Source organism: Dothidotthia symphoricarpi (genome assembly GCF_010015815.1).
Source record: "Dothidotthia symphoricarpi CBS 119687 unplaced genomic scaffold P153scaffold_25, whole genome shotgun sequence".
NCBI lineage: Eukaryota > Fungi > Ascomycota > Dothideomycetes > Pleosporales > Dothidotthiaceae > Dothidotthia > Dothidotthia symphoricarpi.
In genome coordinates, this window is record NW_022985032.1 from 325,301 (window position 1) to 344,202 (window position 18,902).

Here is an 18,902-nt window from a genome sequence, read left to right on the forward strand (position 1 = left end):
GTTACATAATGTGTGGCTTAGTATTCATGCCCGCACGTGAAGTGTGAGGATCAACACGGATACCCGCTTATCGTTTTAACGAAGCCGTTTCACGTGGAACTAATCAAGTCTCTCAACAGTATTGGCAAGTGGAAGCTTCAGTTGTCATAGTGAGATTCTTGAAGAAAAAAGCAGCACAGAAGGGCTCTATAAGCGGTTCGTCACCGGGATAATCGGTAATTCAGCGTTCTTTGCAGCCATTCAACGGCGAGATAGGCGTGAAAAGCATGATTTCATGAGCGCTCGTCGTAGCTGCATCGTCGGTATTTCCATGGTCATCATTTGGGAGAGCTCCGCTGAATCGAGAAGATTCCGTGGGTGCAGTTATATTATTGCACGTTTAGCTGTGCCAGCTTTGAGCGAGCACCGTCAAAAAAAAGGCAATAAGACCACTGCAAACACTGGTAAGTGTAAAAACAAGCCTTGTATTATCAGCGCCAGTATAATGGACTGAGGGACTCTCTATGGAGATAGGGTATCACGGCGAGAAGAAACAAGTACTTTGTCCTGCATATCGTTTGGTTGCTCAGGCAGATGTTACGTAAGAAGTGGATTACTTGAAGGATGAAATGGCAGGTCTCAAAACAAAAGTAGCGATGATACCAGCAAATATATATGAGGCTCCACCAATAGACAATATTAAGAGTGGCGCCCAAACAGGTTTGGTCAGGGAATATTATAGTGATGGCCTGGAATTTGCTGTCCATCACGAATGACATGCAAAAGAAAGCTCACGCGTTATCAAGCACTGCTAATGATATTCCAAGCCATAACAGCACGGTACAGTACAGTGGCTGGGTGTGGTAGAATTTGAACCCTCACAGCTATAACTGTACTGACCTACATCCGTGTTGAATACCAAGCTGTTAGTCTCTTAGGTTCCGGTGATTTTAGATGTTTGCAGATGGTACAGTTTTAGACGGAAAAGCATGCTTTGTAACGAATGAGTTCCTTATTTACTTTCCACCCCCAATTCTAGTGCCCAAAAGTCAAAGATAAAGAGAAACACAACAGCGCTGTACCAATCTCCGAGTTGTCCATTTTATGTACAAGTTGCTGACCAACAGTAGGAAAGACCTAGTCCATCATGACGGAGCGGATAGTGCCGAACCTATCGCTGAAGTTGGCCTCGACAGCCTGGCAACCGCCGTTACCACCCAAGTTCACCGACAGACCACCGCAGCCAGCCTCGGCATACGCCCAAGTCTGAGAGAGAGGCCCAAGACCGAAGTAGAAAGATACGGTGGTGCTGTCAATGTTGTAACACTTGCGAGCTGGGGGAGAGGCGTGGTAGGATGGGACGTTGTTGCCCTGGTTGTCCAAGCTGGGAACCTGTAAGTAGGAATGGTAAAGGATGGCCAGAAAATTCACTTACCAATCAGCATTGGTGTACTGGTTGAGCTTGGAGTTGGCACGGGCAATGATCTCGGGGTTGAGAGAGGCGGCGGGAGCTGCTGAGGCAGTCATGGCGAAGACGCCAGCAAGAGCGAGGATGGAGGTGGTGAACTGCATTTTGAAGAGTTGGTGGTAGTAGAGTTGAGAGTTCTTGTGGAAGTGGAAGTGGAGGTGGAGGTGGGAGTGAAGTAGAAGAGTTGTTGTTGTGGATTGTATTGTTGATGTGATGGTTGGATGATGACTTGAGAGAGCAGATTCCCTTCCTCTTTATATGTCATAGAGGCTCTGTCCAAGAGCCGTGCTCTTCCGTGAGATTCCACATTGTCGTGGGCCAAGACGGATCTCAGCGTCAAACGAAAAGCTGATTGTCAGATTTGAGTCAGTTGTGTGTATTCTCATGCTCAGGCCAACTCATCGTTTACCTTTTGCCCAAGGACTATGCGCATAGCGCAGATGTGATAGGCTGTACAGCATCAAGGTGGTATTATCTCGAGAGGGCAAGGTTCAGGATACTCCACCAAGGCGTAATTATTTTGAGAAAGGCAGATTTCTGAATGCTCCGCTTAAGCGTTGTTATTTCTTCGAAGAAGGAGGTTGCCGGCTCTGCTTCACGGACCAATATTCTTTATTTTTTCCTAATTTGCAGCTTATCCCAGCGTACCTCTGGTTGCCTAACACGCACGGGGCTCCGTTCGAAACATTGTGCCCTTGTTAGAGTTGTTCTGGTGACATTTCGGTATATCAAACATGTAAGCTGCATCATAACAATGAAGCACTAGTACTATGATAGAAATTTCCGGGGATCTAAGCCTTGCGTCTGTGTAGGGGCTCTGGGGGCGGTTGTGGCGTTGCACATGGGGGCGGAAATCGAGGTACAATCCTTCATGATAAACGGTCTAGCGTGAGTGAGCGCTGATCCGCAGTAATCGGGAAACAAGCTTCCGTTTCGGTATGATTGGATACACCCTTGCCCAGTAAGCGCGAAGTGGTCTTGCGCGAGTTAAAGATAATACCAAGTCGATCGTCAATAAGCGCTAAGTACCAATCAAGCTTTTAGTTCGGAACAGCGGCATACACCCTTGCTAGCCGGCATCCGTCTGGTTGCCTATCATAGTGAAACACCACGGGAGTGGCTCAAGGCATCCACTCAGATACAGTTGACCAGTACGTATCCCGACGTGCCAACGCCCGTAGAACGCCTTGCGACAGTTTTCTTTACGATTTGACCTATGGATCACGATTTGACCTATGGATCACGATTTGACATAGTTGAGAAATGGAGCTTCGACCACTCTCTGCAGGCATCGGGCTGCAGCCAAGCGCTCCATTGCAGTAATTCAATGGAAATGCAGCATGTGTGCAAACATTGAAGTGACGAGTGTATCAACAGGGCTATAGCTAGCACGCCTGGATATGAATGTTTCAGTGCAAAACATAGGCTTCAAATGCGTTATCTAAGTTGCATGATCCAATATCACAATGCGAAATGGAAATCGTCCAAGAAACAGTTGTAAGATGAGCTATCTATGTGAAATTGAGAAAGTTCAATACACAGTGATTTCAACCTGACAAAGGTTGCTTCCAGAGAGACCGTTGTTCGGAGGGTTGGTTAAGAACCTTTGGCGGCATTCTCTTCGATGTTCTTCATGATGTTTGCGGCTTCTCTTGCATCCTCCTTAGTCCTACCATCAAGGGTCTCAACCGTGCTGACCCACGCAAACCGCTCTCGCCAATACCCAAACCTCTCTTTCGACCAACCCTTTGGCCCCTTCCAGGTCGTCTTGACCCAATCGTACTCGCGGGACATGTTCCCCGTCATGTCGTAGATGCCTTGACCGTTGATCTTGATCCAGGCAACAGCACCTGGAATCCAGAAGTTCAGTGACTTGATATCGCGCTCCTCGAGCTGATACTCGTACTGAGCCCTTGACTTTTCTAGTTCCAGATCCTTGTTTTCGAGGAGGTCAGAATTGTCGTCGTCCCATGGGGTCAGCTCAAGAGGGCATCGAAAGACCCAGTCAGAGTCCCATCGTCTGTCGACTTTGGAGTCTCCCTTGAGGGATAACTTTGCGCAGAAGGAGTTCATGTTGATCCATTCCTGTAGTTTGGCACTACGGGCTGGGTCTGATTCTCTGGGGTATTTGACTGCAATTCCAAGTTAGCACCATGTCGTTACGACAGTCGACGGAAATACTTACAGTCGGAGCCGAATTCTGTCCATTCTGAGTTGAAGTACCCGAAGACTATGCCAGCATCTTCTTCACCAGGAATGTTGTGCATTTCGTAGACCAACTGAACCAATTTGTCGTTGTATTCTGTAAGCTCTCTGACTGCGATGTTGAGAGAGTGCATTATGCGTGCCGCTTTTGCGACATCAGGGCCGCTGCCATTTGGAGCATTGTTGTACGCTACGACAAGAGGATCAGCAGCTCTCTTTGCGATTTCAGAAACCGGGACGCTTGGATCGGAAAAGAGGGTTTCCAAAGCAGAGAGTTGCTCCGAAAAGGGCGGGTATCTCTGCTCAGTCTGAGATTTGATGAAGCTCTGGTAAGAAGCGTTGGACATGATGAATGTGTAAATCGAATTTTTGGAATTTGGAGACAGTTCGGGTTGCGAATGAAAAAAAGTACTGAATGGAGGAGTGGTCAAAATCCGGTGATTCTAAAGAGTGTTGGTAAAAATAGGTTAATATAAATCTACGAGTCGCGTTTGGGTTGTGTGAGGCTGTGTGCAACAGGAATGACGTCTCGCGAGGCAGCCGGGCGTAACAGGGTTGGTAGGGGCCTTCCACCCACATCGCTTAGAGAGGGGGCCATTTCCGGTGGAGATCGTGGTCTGTGGGCGCTTATTGCAGCGGGTGGAGGAGCGTGTGTGCCTTAGCTGGCGGTAATACCCGTATTACAGCCGTGGAAACGTTAGCACCTTAATTGGCGGTAATGCCTGTACTGGTCCGTGTTCGCCTTGTTGTAACAGTAAGCAACTACGCCTCAACCTTCACTGTACACACATACCACGTTAAGAAGTGATTTTCTTAACCTTCATCCATGCTTCGCACATCAGTCGTGCGAGTGACTGTCCCAATATAGAAGCCTAAGGTGTCTAATGACATGGTCAAAGTCAGCACTTGCGTTTGAACATGCTCTGGGGGTTGCAATGTACGCCCGAAAATGCCTACCACTCTCAGCAATGATCTTAGATGTGACGCAGGAATACCAAACAAGGCAACATCATCAGCCCTGATAGACAATATTGGAGATGTGAATATGGAGCAAAGCTGGTGGCCTGAGCCATCTCAAGTGCATAAATACTGTCTACCTGCACTCCAATTGAGATATCATCACATCACCACATCTCACAGTCCTGCAAGCTTCTTCAGCCCTCATCAAATCTATTGCCTCTTCAACCTCACCCAATATCTACCTTTTACTAGTTACCACAATGCGTTCTCCTACCTCCCTCATTGCATGCGTGCTCCTTGCAGGAGCCAGCTTCACCAGCACTGCATGGGCATATCCTACCATTGCAGAACGTCAATCTGTGAACAGCACAGAGCCCATCTTCCAAATACTCGCAAGCCTTCCCCTCAAAGTCGGCAAAGACCCGGCCACTCCCTCCACATGCCCGGCCTCAAACAACGGACCGCCAGCTGCACGCAACTACGCTGAGCATACCTACACCACCAACCAGCTGAAGAAAGCTTTCTTGGAGGGTGCAAAATTAGCCGCAGCTGGCAAGACAGTTGGTGCTAGTAAGTCTTGCTTGTCAACCACTGCTTACATCCCGATCTAACCTGTGACGCAGACAACTACCCTCATAACTATGGCCGAAACCCACCGATGCCCTTCGACTGTGGTGCTTCGCAGATGGAATTTCCTATCCAGCTAGATGCACAGGTGTACGACGGTGGTGATATCGGAGGTGTCCCAGACCGTGTTTTGTTTGAGTACAGTGAAGGTAAAGAGTTCCTTGTGAAATTCTGTGGAGTTATGCGCCACGGCCCTCCGGGTGGTGCGGCTTTCATCCCATGCCCGGCCACCTAGTGGGAGGATCGCGTTTGACAATTTGTGGATGGTAGATTTGAAGGAAAGACTGTTATATAGTTTGCTAGTCTCGTCGCAACGCAAAGCATTTTACTAGTCTTGAAATATCTTTGTCATTTTTTCCTGAACCACATCTAATGTAAATGTCAGTTTTCTATACTTGCAACGATACACCTTCTTTGCACTTACGAACCGCTGAGAACACACTCGTATAAACCAGTTTCGGCTGAAGTTGACATACAATTTATAGACACTTTCTTCGATCCATGTAACTGCATCATCATGCCTTAGAATAATATGCATGCCTTTTAGCAAATTTCTCTATAGCCTTCCGACGAACACTCAATTCATAGCATCTCCTATCTCGCCCTCTGCGTTTATCTATTCTTCTTCCTGTTTCTTTTTACACACACGTAATCTCAACAAAACCGTTCCAACAGCTTTCACAATCCCCCTACTATATCTGCTTATATCTACTGCACTCCACGAAAAGGGTCCATCTATCTACATCCCCTCACTTTCAAAACCTGGGGAGACGACCGCTAGTCGTTCTGTTTTCGAAACGCGGGGTGAGATCACACAATGTGGTATGACGTTACGAGACGGTATGCTGCACTGCATGCACTTGGTGAGAGATGAGTATGTACAGGGCGTTGTGTCAGGGTACGGATTGGGAGGAAGACGGGACGGCGGACTGAGGAGGATTGATGGAAGAAACGAGGCACCACCAGGAGTGTGAAAAGCAAAGTGACAAGTAACGAGGGCGGAGAGTATACCTCATGATGATATCGCAGTGGAAAGAAAGGGAAGTGGGGCGTCAACGTGGATAAGAAAATAGATGTATTGCAGCACACACAAAAGCACACACAAGTCAGCAAAGAGTACATACATACAAGCCTTAATTTTCGCCATTGGTATATCTGTATCCACCCCTAGACACAAAACCCCCGCATCCACAGCCTTGCTAGCAGCATGATTGAAACGCCCCAGGCCTAAGAAAGAAAAAACGCCCCCAGAACTACCAGCCAGCCAGCAATGCATACCCCTCCGATACCATCATGAGCGCGTGAATTTATGGAAGCGATTAGTAATAATAGGACCCTTTGTCGTGATTTTTTGCTTCGCCTAAGAGAGATGGAAAGCGCCTTGGCCCTCCTTGATAGCAACGCTGAGTTTCCCGCGGAGCACGTCGATGGTGCTGTAATCCGGCATTTTGAGGTAGTTGACGCACGTCATGACCGAGGGCAGATAGTCGTCGGATGTGTAGGGCGGCTCGCTGGGTTTGCAGACGACCGTGAACATTGGCGTGAGGTTCTTGAAGCCTGGCGTTTTGTTAGTGTGTGCATATGAAATTGCTGGTGTGTTTGTCGGAGGCTTACCTCCAATGGGCAGCTTCGGGCTACCGGTGATGAACTGCAGGAAGTCCCGACGCTGCGCCGCGGTGAATTCACTCATCGTCTGTAGCAAGTTGCGAACACTCTTGCTGTCAAGGTTGAAGCCGTGATCGGCCTTGATAGAGTCCATAAGAGCTACGATATAGTTAGTTACCGTGTCAAGGCTGAAAGTCATTTGCAACTTACTCTCAAGCGACCAGTCCTCATCAGTCCTGCCGAATAGCATCACAAGCTCATCGGGTGTGAATGCCTTCAGGGCGGAGTATGGGAAGACTTCGGTAAATCCTGATGCGAATGCATCTACTTGGCGCTGTACTCCAGAGCCCAAGGTGAAGTCAAGAACCTTCTCAACGTAAGTGTCCACGTTGTCGATTGTCACAGATGTGTCTGCTCCTTTCGTGATGAGCTCAATAGCATTGTATCCAGGAAGCGTGAAGTCCAAAGCTAGGTCTTCGACATGACAATCCTGGATGACGACGTTCTGGAGAGCGTCGACCTTTTGCGCCGCGGTCATGTTGGCGTCTTCGTCAACCTGCTTCTTTGCATCTGCAAACTGTTTCACCAACTTCAACGATTTAGACAGGTCTTGATCAACAGATTTGACAGCTCCCAAAGATGGAGCGACTGTCGTACTGCCACAGCTGAGGCGGAAGAACGTGGGGTTGAATGACACATCGATGATTCGAGAGTCAAGCATGGATCGGGCGACAAACTTGCCCAAGACCTTGAACATTTCAAGTATCTTTGCACCATTCTCAGACGCGGCTTGCTCTGCGCTCATTGGCGCAGGGAACAATCCGCGCTGCCCGAAAGCATACTCGTCGTTGCCAGTAGAATCATTTTCCCTCCAAAGCTTTAGTTTCTTCTTAGAGAACTCTTTGGACACGGTCGAGTAGAACTCCAGCGTTGGACCAAGACCTGTGCCGACCTCTTCGAAGTACTCCACCTCCAAAATGCTAGGAGAGTGTCCGTAGAGCTGCATGACCTTCATTGCCGACTCCAGAATACGCGATCGCGAGATCCGCACCTTTTGACGCTGAAGCCTGCCGAGGAAGGGTCGCTCATCGCGATTGCGATTGTGCCTTGAATCGTTGGCTGGCTGCGCATTTTGCCATCTCGTCATGGATCGTGAGTAGCCAAACGAGGTGGACTGAACAAACATGTGACGGGTCTCGAACGGAAAGAGGAACGGATAGAATCGGGCCAGGTCCTCGCTCCAACTAGGGAGGCAGTTACTAGCTACAATCAATGGCTCTTCCAATTGGCGATTGAGTTTAGCTGTCAGTTTGGTGTTTACAAACTGTGAAAGTGGCTCTTGGTTAAGCTTGATCTGCTCTCGGTGGTCGGACAGGATGTCATCAAGGTGAGAGTTCAGGCCATGGAGAATGCTAAGAAGACGTAGGATGCCAGATGTGACTGGATGGTTGTCCAAAGATGCTGGCATCTCAGCAGATCCGCCTCTGGACTCCGGAGGTGGGGTCAAAGAACTCGGCTCAGCAGGAGGAGGACCAGGGACACGCTTGAATTTGATGGTATGAACGGCATTCCAGACTGCACGATGTGTTGCATCTGACTGTGATACTTGGCTGAAGTGCACGGCACGATAAATTGTTGTTTCGTTCGACAGCGGCTGATCGTTAACGCTAAACTCCACATGCCAGTCGTCTGGGATAGACTGCACAGCTGCAGCATATGACAAAGCACTAGCAGCGCCGCCCAGACCCTGTCTCATCGCAGAGCTCTGGAGCAGCGCGGTCAAACGTGAGGCTGGGGTACGATCTGTCGGTGGCTTTGGTGTTTGTGCATTTTGAACCGGAGTGGCGACCCTGGTGCCGTCTTCCTGATGAGCAGTAGCTTTTCCTGTTGGTGCAACCTCTACACTCACGGCAGATGGATCCGGCAGGTCATCGTCAAGCTCATCTTCCAAGTCATCGACAATTGCGTTCAGAGCACTATCATCGTCCATGGAGTCTTCGTCGGAGAGACGTTCCTCGTCAGCGCATTCCACCGGATCCTGAGCACTGCTCGAACGAGGCATAGCAGGCGGTGGTGGTGGTGGCGGGGGCGGAGGTGGCTGCGCCTGTTGTCGTCTACTTGAGCGACGGGTCTTCTCTCGAGTAGATGAACTAGGCCCAGCCTCAGGTGTCTCGGTTAAGTCTGGTATCGACTTTGAAGACTTCTTGGAAGGTCGACTCGCTGATTCGGAAGGCGTACGTGGCGGAGGCGGAGCACGTCCAGCAGCAAGAGCCTCGGCATACGCTGCGAATTGATCCCTTGGCCTCGATCCACGTGGTCGCTCAGCAATGCTAATACGTGGGCGCAAATAGTCATCTAGTGCCTTGAATGTAGCAATGGCATGTATGGAGACCATGATGTTTCGATAACTCTTTGGAATACCAGATTCGTCGTCTGCGACGAGTTTGAGCCGAAGCTGCTTAGCTAACATGGACGTCGCGCTCCCTCGGCCGTCGTACGAGTTTTGGTGGACCGTGAAAACTTCGAAATGTTCCGACCTGCTGAGAAGATCTTGGAGTTTGTTGACCAGCACGCTGAATGGTGTCGCGGGTGACGCACTGCTTACAGTCTTGACCTTGGCCTGAGGATTGCCACCCATGAACGCTTCCAAGAACATGGGCCGGGGATCAATGCCCTTAGCAAAGGTAGCCGAGGAGAAGATCTCCAACAAGAATTCCACAATTTTAGAGGACTTGAGCTCATAGCTTGTGATGCTCTCCAGCGCATCTCCTTCAAAGTAAGCCGCAAGTCGTGTGAATAGTTCCATGCAGTTGCCTGGACCCCCATCGAGGACACAAGTCCTTATCTCCTCGGCAAGTAGCTTCAAATCCTCCAGTACTGCGGATGCTTTCTCTCGGATAGGTTTGTCGCTAGCCTTCTCGTGGGCCTCAATGAACTTCTTTGCCCGGAGAGTGATGATATCCTCAGCGTCGGGAATTGGTGGACCGCCAGGACGATCATCAGATGAGTCCGAATCGGAATCGTCGTCTTCATCTCGATTATCGTCTTCTATAATTTGGCCGTCGTCTTGGTCTTCTTCTTCGTCGTCCTCGTCATCGTCGTCTTCAGAGTGCATCTCTACATCGCCATCTTCAGCAGGTTGCGGCTCTGTGTTTTGATCTCCAGATGTACTTATGCTAGCGCTAGATTCAACAGCAGTCTCCACATCCAAGTTCGATTTGGAGTCTTTAGATCGAATTTCGAGAGCTTTGCAAGGTCGGTTTGCAAGATGTGAAATTTCGGAAATGACACCCTCGCGATAGAACTGGTATCGGTAGATATGTTCGAGACGCTTGAGGAGTAGCTCGGCCGCTTGCAAGGCGTATGTAACCAGGGTTGGGTGATCTTGTTGCGAAAAGATCGAAGCAAGGTACGAAGCATAGGGGACTGAACGCAACGCTTCTTCGAGGATCTCTGTGTCCAGGTTCGACAGCATCTTTAGTTGTGCCGTGAGAACCTTTTGTCGCACGTTGAGGTTGACAGTACTGGAGTAGGCGTCTGTCAGAGTGGGTAGTAAAATGACGGCAAAGTGCTTAACCTCCGTCTTGCAACCCTTCAGCAGTTCCACTCGCTTCTCATTTGCCTCCTTTTTGTTCTGTGAAGACAAAGGTGCGACACCGTCACCCGGGTAGCCAGCATCAAACAGGTCATCGAGATACATCAGGCCATCCGTCGGAACGTTAGGAAGAAGCTCGCAAATGACATTGAGTGTTTCGAAGACCTGGTCCTTGGGTCGATGGATCAATGCCTGCATAACCACGACAGGGTCGATTTTCGACGCAACGTCTTCGGTGCCGCTTGGAGGTGAGACGCCCGTGAGGATCTGATACAGCGTATCGACGACATTCATCCTGAGAAGATCGGCAGACAAGCGCGGGCTAGCTTTGGCAGTATAGGCAAGGACCTGGAGGAACATGGTGTGGATGTTTGCTCCGATCAGGTTAGTTGTGCCAGGTAAGAGGAGCCGCAAGATGGCTTTCAGAAGACCCGGGCTGACTAATTCTTCAAGCTTCGTCTCGTAGTGCTTGAAGCTCTGGACAATCCTCGACACGCAGATGCAGCCTTGTTCCACCACTTTTTGGTCGTTGTTGCTGAGGATGTTTTCGAGGATGGGCATAACATCGCGTACCGTGGGAAATGAGTCTTCGGGAATGTTTCGGCAGCAGTTGGCCGCAGTCGTCACAGCAGTTCGCTGCGTACTTGTGGCGAAGAAGTCGAGATAGGTCAGACATGCTGTCAGGCCGCCCTCCCGTACAATAGACGAAGGAAATTCCACTGAAATCTTCTCCAGCGTGCTTAGACACTGCTCGGCCAGGTCGATAAAGTTAATCTCAAGCAGCTTTGAGCACAGGACAGGGACAGCACCGCCGTAGACAATATTTGCAGTTGCTGCAGGTAGTGCTTCCATCAAGTTGGCCAGGCATCGACAAGCGAGAAGCATCACCTCCGGATTCTCTTCCCCAGTGAAATCGTTGGGTTGCATGAGTTTGACCAGTTCCTTGACGTAAGGATCCGGGGAAAAGTGGCCAGCAAGGTTATCCTCTGTAGAAATGAGCAGCACTTCTGAGAGCTCCTGGAGGGCAATCAGCTGCATAGACATGTCTGGAGACCTCAGCTGTTCAAGTATGCCTCGCAGGCGCTGTGTAGTGCCAGCCATCATGCCCGTCAGTTGTCGCAACGCCGACAGGCTGTGTGGATGGCGTGCGAGGAAGCCCGAAGTGAAGGGATCGTCGTCATCGTCATCGTCGTCATCATCGTCGTCGTCGTAGCGTCCTTGGAGACCTTCTTCGTCGTCGTCGTCATCGTCGTCGCTGGTGTGTTCCTCGCCCGGCGGTCGTGTCTCGTCTTCGTGCTTGCTCTCTGGTGCATCCTCCATGTCGACGTCGTCGTCGGTCTTTGTTGCTTTTCGCGAGCTTCGACGTGATGTGGAAGGGGCATCTGCGCCATGTTCAGCATGCAACTCTTGCGTCTGCTGTGGCGCGCTGCTACCTTGGGTGCCACTCTTGCGGCCGCCTTTACCGCGTCTCGCTGACGAGGGAGGGGCCGACTTGTCCTCTGCAAGGTCGGTGGGTGGGCTGTCTCGCGTCAACACGTGCTCTGCGGGCAGGTGGTCTGGCACATACTCAGCCGACGACATGGCTGCTTTTCCTCTTGCCTTCTTAGAGCGAGCGGGGGGCTGAGCTGGCGGGGCTGGGGGCTCGACCTTGGTGCGCTTAGCACGGCCGCCGCGGGCGGGTGCTGAGTCTGCGGTCGTCTCTTCCTGGTCTAGGGGCGTGTCCCTCACAGTGCTCTTTCTCTTGCGTGAGGCAGCGGGCGGCGGGCGGGTGGGGGCGACGTTGGTGGGTTGATTCTCGCTTGAATCTCCCGTTGATCGCCTCGCAGACGAGCGAGTGACTCTGGACGACATGAGAATCTGACTAGTAGCTCAAACAATCGATGGGCGGCTCAGACTGGGCCCTGGGCGGCGCGCGTGGCAGCGCGGTGCCGATGAAACAGAGTGAGAGTGGGTTGAATGGCTGCAGCAGTTGGGTCCACCTGTCGACGGTGGTGCTGCAGCGGCGAAGAGACGAGCGGAAGAGTTATCGTACCTGCTGTCGCGCTGGTGGTTGGGACGGCTTTCACGAAAACCCGATGCCATCAAGGCGCCATAGGCGAGCTCAAGCGAGTGAAAGCTGTGAGGGTGCACGTACACAACACGGCTCAGTGGGCGGGGGCGAGTGTTTTGCTATTGCACGAGCAAACGAGTAGATGGCTCAGATGCAGGGCGTGGTGGTGTAGATGGCGATGTGAATGAATGAATGATATGTTTGGGTTGGCCGCATGCTGTGACGAACGACCAACGACCCACCTGCAGGCGAATGTCACTTTATCGATAGGCATGGAAAGCCAGCAAAATGCTCTTGCACAATGGTGAATAGGCCATAACACCAGACACGGCCATGACGTGATTCACTTTGGTTTCTTCTACGGTCCTCTTTTTAATATTCGGTCACACGGTTGACATGCCATCCGCCCCATCGTGGGCGTGCTGGAGGTGGTGAGGTGAGACCCAAGGTACTCTTCAGCCTCACCCTTGGCTAGCCTAGCATTCCCGCGTTGTTGACGTAGCCGCCGACAGCTATGTCTTGCGAACCGAATAGACGCAGAGACGCCCTCCCAGCAGAATTGGGAGGATAACGTGCCGTCTTCTGTTGTTGGCGACGATTCACAGCAACAAACTCCATTGCAGCAGTCAGTGCACACAACTGATATGCACATCATACAAGTCTTAAAACGCAACCATGCACTTCATGAGCAAACATCTCCCTGTACGGGTGCACTACCTCATTCAACGGCCCAACCCAGCAATCCTGACTCTGACCGACACTGGCGGCCCAGCCCTTGACCGTTTTGATTGCTCAGCTTCCAAAGAGCGCGGCCTCGGACCTTATCTGGAACCACCCACGTGCGCTTCTCTCAGCGAGCACGCAAGCTAGACAACGGCGGAATCGGCGCAGCTGCAGGAAAAGGTTTCATATGCGCGCATGCATGTTTTGCCCGCAGCCATCCAGGTTATGGCGCCGCGACGCTAGAAGGCGGCCGCCTTGTCTCGCCCTTCGGCCACACGTCCGAACTATGTTGCCCCCCGCGTGTCCGTAGATCGTAGGACAGTAGCCTACAAAATGTTGCCTGTCCTCCCTTCGTCCTACAACGCTTCTCCCTGGAAATCTCGAATATTTAACCTCTGCCCTGACCTTCCTGTTCCAACCCTTTTCCACACCACCTGCTTCCGGATCCCGCCCGACCCCGCCTCATAGCTTACCTGCTGATCGGTCCTTTCAAACACTCCTGCCTGCCTAGCCTAGTGGGCTTCTATCCGAGGACTGCCTTCACGCGTAGGCTTCCTCCCTTAAATGTCACCCCTCCACCGTCAATTGACCTTGTCTTGTAGGCCTCTCACCCAGCACATCACTGCCAGTCGACCCCGCCAATTCCATCTCTACTGTCCGTCACTACACAACCGGAGAGCTGCCTCTCGGTGGCTGCCCCTCGCTATCCGCCTTCTACCGACCATTAGTCACTCACGCACGGCGAAAATGTCTTCGACAACCACCCGCGACATCATCCTTGACGCCGGACTCGGCAACGCTACCGCCATGACTCTCGACAATTACACCTTCCCCAAGGAGCGGCTGCGCAAGACACTTTCAAACCCGAAGAAGCAGCCCATCGTCCTCGTCTCTTGTGGCTCTTTCTCCCCGCCGACAAACCTACATTTGCGCATGTTCGAAGAGGCCGCCGACTACTGCGAATTCGAGACAGACTTTGAGGTCGTCGGCGGTTTCTTCAGCCCCGTCGGAGACGCATACAAAAAGGCCGGCCTGGCGTCGGCGCATCACCGAATCAGCATGACGAGGATCGCCGTAGAGGGTAGCTCGAAATGGATCGGCGTTGATCCGTGGGAGCCGCTGCACAAGGAGTACCTGCCCACCGTCAAGGTGCTGGACCACTTCGACCACGAGCTGAACGAGGTCATGGGAGGAATCGAGACATCCACAGGCGAGAAGCGACGCATCCACGTTGCGCTGCTTGCGGGCGCCGACCTGATCCAGACGATGAGCACGCCCGGATTGTGGGCTCGCGAGGACCTGAGCAGAATTCTTGGCCATTATGGCGCATTCATTCTCGAGCGCAGCGGCACCGATATCGGTATGTACCCCACTTCTCAACCACATTGCGCCGCTAACTCGCTACAGACGACGCCCTTGTTCAGCTCCAGCAATGGAGAGAGAGCATCCGCGTGATTCCACAACTTATTCAAAACGACGTATCATCGACCAAGATCCGCCTGTTCCGCAAACGGGGCAAGAGCATCCGCTACTACATTCCTGACCAGGTCGTCGACTACATCTACGAGCACGATCTCTACATTGATGACGAGAAGAAGCAGGCAGAGAAGGACAAGGAATCGGTCTCTAGCGATAGCGCTAGTTCGTCACAGTCATGATGAGCGAAGCATGGCCGATTGCTGATGTGATGTGGTTAGAATGCCCACGCATCAGTGCCGAGACCTTGTACACTTGAACACGCTCTTGTTCAATTGCAGGATCGCTGGGCCGTTGACTGTTACAATTGTTTGTGGACAGCTCCTGGGACCCGATATTTTCGACGGAGTAGCACAATTGCTTTGTCACACGCAGAGACGGCACTTGGAGATGGTCATCACTAGAAGGCCCTTGAGTACGCCTTCGCCGGCTTGATTGGGCTCGACGCGGTTTGGGTGATTGAAGTGCGCGTCTACATTTCCTTATCTCTTACGTTATGATACCACGCAGATATTAATGCATCGTCAAATTGACCTACTGATTACCGATTTTGCCTCTTACTTACCATGACGCCTTCAAAGTCGCGACCCGATAACGACAAAGCGCGAACGATGTCATCCCATGCACTCGAGATTGTGGCTGTGCAGATCATTGCTGCAGGGTCCCTTGATTGGGGTGAAATGTGAACCCTTGTTCGGCGTTTGTTCGCACAGGATTTTGCTTCTTCGCAATTCCCCATTTGATATGTGCCTTGCATGATCACCGTCTGCCAGTAATCACAACTTACACAACGTAACCCAAATCAGTACATTCACACAACCGAGATCCCTATATGGCACCGCGGTTGTGTCAAGGCTCAGTCCGGCAGATTCCCTGGTTTCGCGAGTCTCCAACCAAGCGCGATCGATGATGGGCCTACGTAGCGCCCAGCCACGTCAATGCAACTCCACATCACCCCAGCAACCGCAATGGTCCCAGCCTCATCTGTCGACTACCCGTGGTTGTACATATTCGCTACCGATATTCACGCTTCGCATGCGGCTTCCCTCGTTTTTGACGCATCGTATTGCTATCTGTTGAGGTGGTGAGCGCCGACCCCGCCTTCGCACTCGCACACCGTATTCTCAGCCGCCAACCATGTCCGACGACCCATCGCGCCGCCGCCCACACGGCGACGAGCGCAGACGCAGACGCGAATCTCAGGGCGAGGACCGGGAACGCGGAGCACGTAGGCCGAGGAGAGAATCTCACACCGACGATCGGGATCGCAAACCTCGCAAGGAGTCGGAATCGCGCAACCCCTACGAGCAGGAAGGGCGACGACGGAAGGGCCATCGCGCTACGGACTCACAGGGCGATTTGCTGCCCAGACCGTCCCGCCAGCAAAGCGATTCGGAATGGGACTCTTCCACACCACGCAAGTCGCGAAATTCGCGGCGCAATTCGACGACGGACGGAAGTTCGGGTCGCGCATCTGCCCAGCTGAGTCTCGATGCGCTGGCGAAACTGGACAAGGCGAATGCGAAGAAGGCGACTGGGTGGGGCGCGTATGATTATGACGAGGAGTACCTGCGGGAAGTGAGGCGGAAGGAGAAGATGCTCGAGAAGAATCGAGTGCAAGGGGAGAGAGCAAACAAGAAAAAGGATATGAAGAAAGAAGAGGAGATGAGACGTGCGGCAGAGAGCGACGCGGCGCTGAAAGAAGAGGAAGCGAGGCGGAAGAGAGAGGAAAGACGCAAGGCAAGGGAGAGCAGAAGGGCGCAGACGGACGACGAGAAGGAGAAGAGGAGAAGCGCACAAACGGATGATGAGCGGGAAGAGAGGAGAGTCAAGTATGCAGCCACGGCGACGCCGTCCGAGCGCGACGTCAAGAGGGAGAAGAGGCGACAGGAGAAACAGCACAGGACTGAGCAGAAGAAGCGGCGTGTCGTGAGCGGTCCATTGGCAGAGGAGGGCGGCATTGACGACGACGAGTACCAGTACATGATGGAAAAGCGTGGTGGCGCAGGCTCGAGTGTGCCTACGGTCTACACAGAGGAAGAGCTAGCGAAGAGGAAGAAGTGGAAGCGCATCATCATTGGTGTCGTCTCGGCCGTCATCGTTCTCATCATCATCGTCGTCGTGGCGGTCCTAGTGTCGAAAAAGAGCAGCACGCCTGCATCGTCATCGTCGTCGTCGTCTGCTAGCACTGGAGGTGGCTCAAAGAGTAACCTGGATGGCAAAGACCCCAACAGCGTGCCCACAGCAGACAAGGGCGGTATCTTGGACCCTTGGTCCTGGTACGACACCACCGACTTCAACGTAACCTACACCAGCGCAACCGTCGGCGGACTACCCATCATGGGCTTGAATTCTACATGGAATGACGATGTTCAGGCAAACAGCCATGTACCCAACCTGAAAGAGTCGTTCAAATATGGCACCATGCCTATCCGCGGCGTGAACGTGGGCGGATGGCTGAACATAGAACCCTTCATCACGCCCTCTTTCTTTTCATCTTACGGCTCCAAAGACAACATCGTCGACGAATGGACACTAACCACCAAACTCGGATCAGCAAGCAAATCCACGCTCGAAAAACACTACGCCACCTTCATCACCAAGCAGACGTTCGCCGACATCCGCGCCGCCGGGATGGACCACGTACGCTTCCCCTTCGGCTATTGGATCGTCCAAGTCTACGACGGCGACCCGTACGTACCCCAGGTCGCATGGCGCTACCTCCTCCGCGGCATCGAGTACTGCCGCCAAAACGGACTCCGCGTCAACCTCGACCTCCACGGCGCGCCGGGCAGCCAAAACGGATGGAACCACTCCGGCCGACAGGGCGTAATCGGGTGGCTCAACGGCACAGACGGCGACACAAACGCTCAACGCACCCTCGACATCCACCACAAACTCTCCGTCTTCTTCGCACAACCGCGCTACAAAAACGTCGTCACAATGTACGGCCTCGTCAACGAGCCGCGCAACGTCGAGCTCGACACGGCGAAAGTCGTCGCCTGGTCGCAGAAAGCTATCACGCAGGTGCGCGCGGACAACATCACAGGCATCATCGTGTTCGGCGACGGCTTCATGGGTTTGGATAACTGGCAGGGCAAACTGCAGGGAAACAAAAACGTGCTCCTCGACGTACATCAATATGTTATCTTCAACACAGACCAACTCTCCCTCAAACACCGCGATAAACTAAACTTCGCGTGCGAGGCCTGGACGCAGCAGTCGCTCCGTAGCATGGACACGACGACGGGCTTCGGGCCTACGATGTGCGGCGAGTGGAGCCAGGCTGACACGGATTGCACGCAGTACATCAATAACGTCAACAGGGGCACGCGCTGGGAAGGCACTTTCGACACGGGCAACGCGTCTTCCAGCGTGCTTGTGCCGCAGTGTCCCGAGGAGGGGAAATGCGACTGTGGCCCTGCTAATTCTGATCCGAGCACTTACTCCGACGTGTACAAGAAGTGGCTGTACCAGTTTGCGATTGCGCAGATGGATAGTTTCGAGGCGGGGTGGGGATGGTTTTACTGGACGTGGGAGACGGAGAAGGTATGTCTATGTCTTTTTTGCTGATGTGTGTGTGCTTTTCTTGATGGAGGCTGACCTTTGGGGGATAGGCTACGCAGTGGAGTTATCGCCGTGGTATTGCGGCGGGTATTCTGCCCAAGACGGCGTATGATCGTGATTGGACGTGTCCGAGCGATGCTACTAAACTGGATAGCTTTAGTGGGTTGGAGGAGTATTATTGAGGGGCGAGTGTGTGGTGGGAGGCGCTGGAACTTGGACGTTGCTGTGGTGTGGTTGTGTTGTCTGAGTGAGTATGAGGAGCGGGTGTGTATCGGTGAGTTGGGGTTTGCGCGCTGTGCTTGCTCGCAGTATGTATGTTGTATGAAGAACGACAATGACATGACAAGAAGATGGAGAGAGAAGAGGGGAGGAGATGAACGCTGTGTTGTACCGTGTGAGAGACGAATCGGCTCGATAAAATATATAGATAATCGCATATGCATATATAGACAGGGAGATGGGTAGATGGATAGCTTTACGATTCCCAACATACACAAAGTGAAAATGTGTAGGTAGCAATGAGGAATAAAACAAGACTCTCATGTATATTCAGATCCTAACAACCCCAAGAAATCCAATGCAATCCAACACGATGCAATGCAATGCAATACGATACGATGTATACCCAACCCCCAACCCCCAAACCC

At 52.2% G+C, this 18,902-nt stretch overlaps 7 protein-coding genes across 7 annotated transcripts; 3 read left to right on the plus strand and 4 right to left on the minus strand.

Annotated features, from left to right (window-relative positions):
• Nucleotides 1-1,116: 1,116 nt before the first annotated feature.
• On the minus strand, nt 1,117-1,551 carry P153DRAFT_361584 (uncharacterized protein; the record flags this gene model as incomplete). The annotated part of the gene is made up of 2 exons (XM_033666994.1): nt 1,117-1,363; nt 1,415-1,551. 2 exons carry the CDS (start codon nt 1,549-1,551, stop codon nt 1,117-1,119), a joined length of 384 nt encoding a protein of 127 aa, XP_033518346.1.
• Nucleotides 1,552-2,932: 1,381 nt separating this feature from the next.
• Nucleotides 2,933-4,217, minus strand: P153DRAFT_351539 (uncharacterized protein). Its single transcript, XM_033666350.1, has 2 exons — nt 3,633-4,217; nt 2,933-3,579 (listed from the first exon to the last, which is right to left on the minus strand). Exons 1-2 carry the CDS (start codon nt 3,997-3,999, stop codon nt 3,044-3,046), a joined length of 903 nt encoding a protein of 300 aa, XP_033518347.1. The 5' UTR covers nt 4,000-4,217; the 3' UTR covers nt 2,933-3,043.
• A 585-nt stretch (nt 4,218-4,802) lies between these two features.
• P153DRAFT_327720 (uncharacterized protein) lies at nt 4,803-5,441 on the plus strand (the record flags this gene model as incomplete). The annotated part of the gene is made up of 2 exons (XM_033665339.1): nt 4,803-5,182; nt 5,236-5,441. Coding segments are annotated over exons 1-2 (516 nt in total), but the record flags the coding sequence as incomplete, so codon positions are not given.
• Nucleotides 5,442-6,599: 1,158 nt separating this feature from the next.
• On the minus strand, nt 6,600-12,290 carry P153DRAFT_303050 (uncharacterized protein; the record flags this gene model as incomplete). The annotated part of the gene is made up of 4 exons (XM_033664486.1): nt 6,600-6,796; nt 6,854-7,003; nt 7,055-11,958; nt 12,007-12,290. 4 exons carry the CDS (start codon nt 12,288-12,290, stop codon nt 6,600-6,602), a joined length of 5,535 nt encoding a protein of 1,844 aa, XP_033518349.1.
• P153DRAFT_371263 (uncharacterized protein) lies at nt 12,267-12,571 on the minus strand. Its single transcript, XM_033669227.1, has one exon. The coding sequence runs from the start codon at nt 12,519-12,521 to the stop codon at nt 12,309-12,311; it is 213 nt and encodes a 70-aa protein (XP_033518350.1). The 5' UTR covers nt 12,522-12,571; the 3' UTR covers nt 12,267-12,308.
• A 1,388-nt stretch (nt 12,572-13,959) lies between these two features.
• Nucleotides 13,960-14,870, plus strand: P153DRAFT_361588 (nicotinamide mononucleotide adenylyltransferase 1; the record flags this gene model as incomplete). The annotated part of the gene is made up of 2 exons (XM_033666995.1): nt 13,960-14,572; nt 14,620-14,870. 2 exons carry the CDS (start codon nt 13,960-13,962, stop codon nt 14,868-14,870), a joined length of 864 nt encoding a protein of 287 aa, XP_033518351.1.
• A 617-nt stretch (nt 14,871-15,487) lies between these two features.
• On the plus strand, nt 15,488-18,787 carry P153DRAFT_371265 (glycoside hydrolase family 5 protein). Its single transcript, XM_033669228.1, has 2 exons — nt 15,488-18,237; nt 18,306-18,787. Exons 1-2 carry the CDS (start codon nt 15,826-15,828, stop codon nt 18,435-18,437), a joined length of 2,544 nt encoding a protein of 847 aa, XP_033518352.1. The 5' UTR covers nt 15,488-15,825; the 3' UTR covers nt 18,438-18,787.
• The last annotated feature ends 115 nt before the right edge of the window (nt 18,788-18,902 follow it).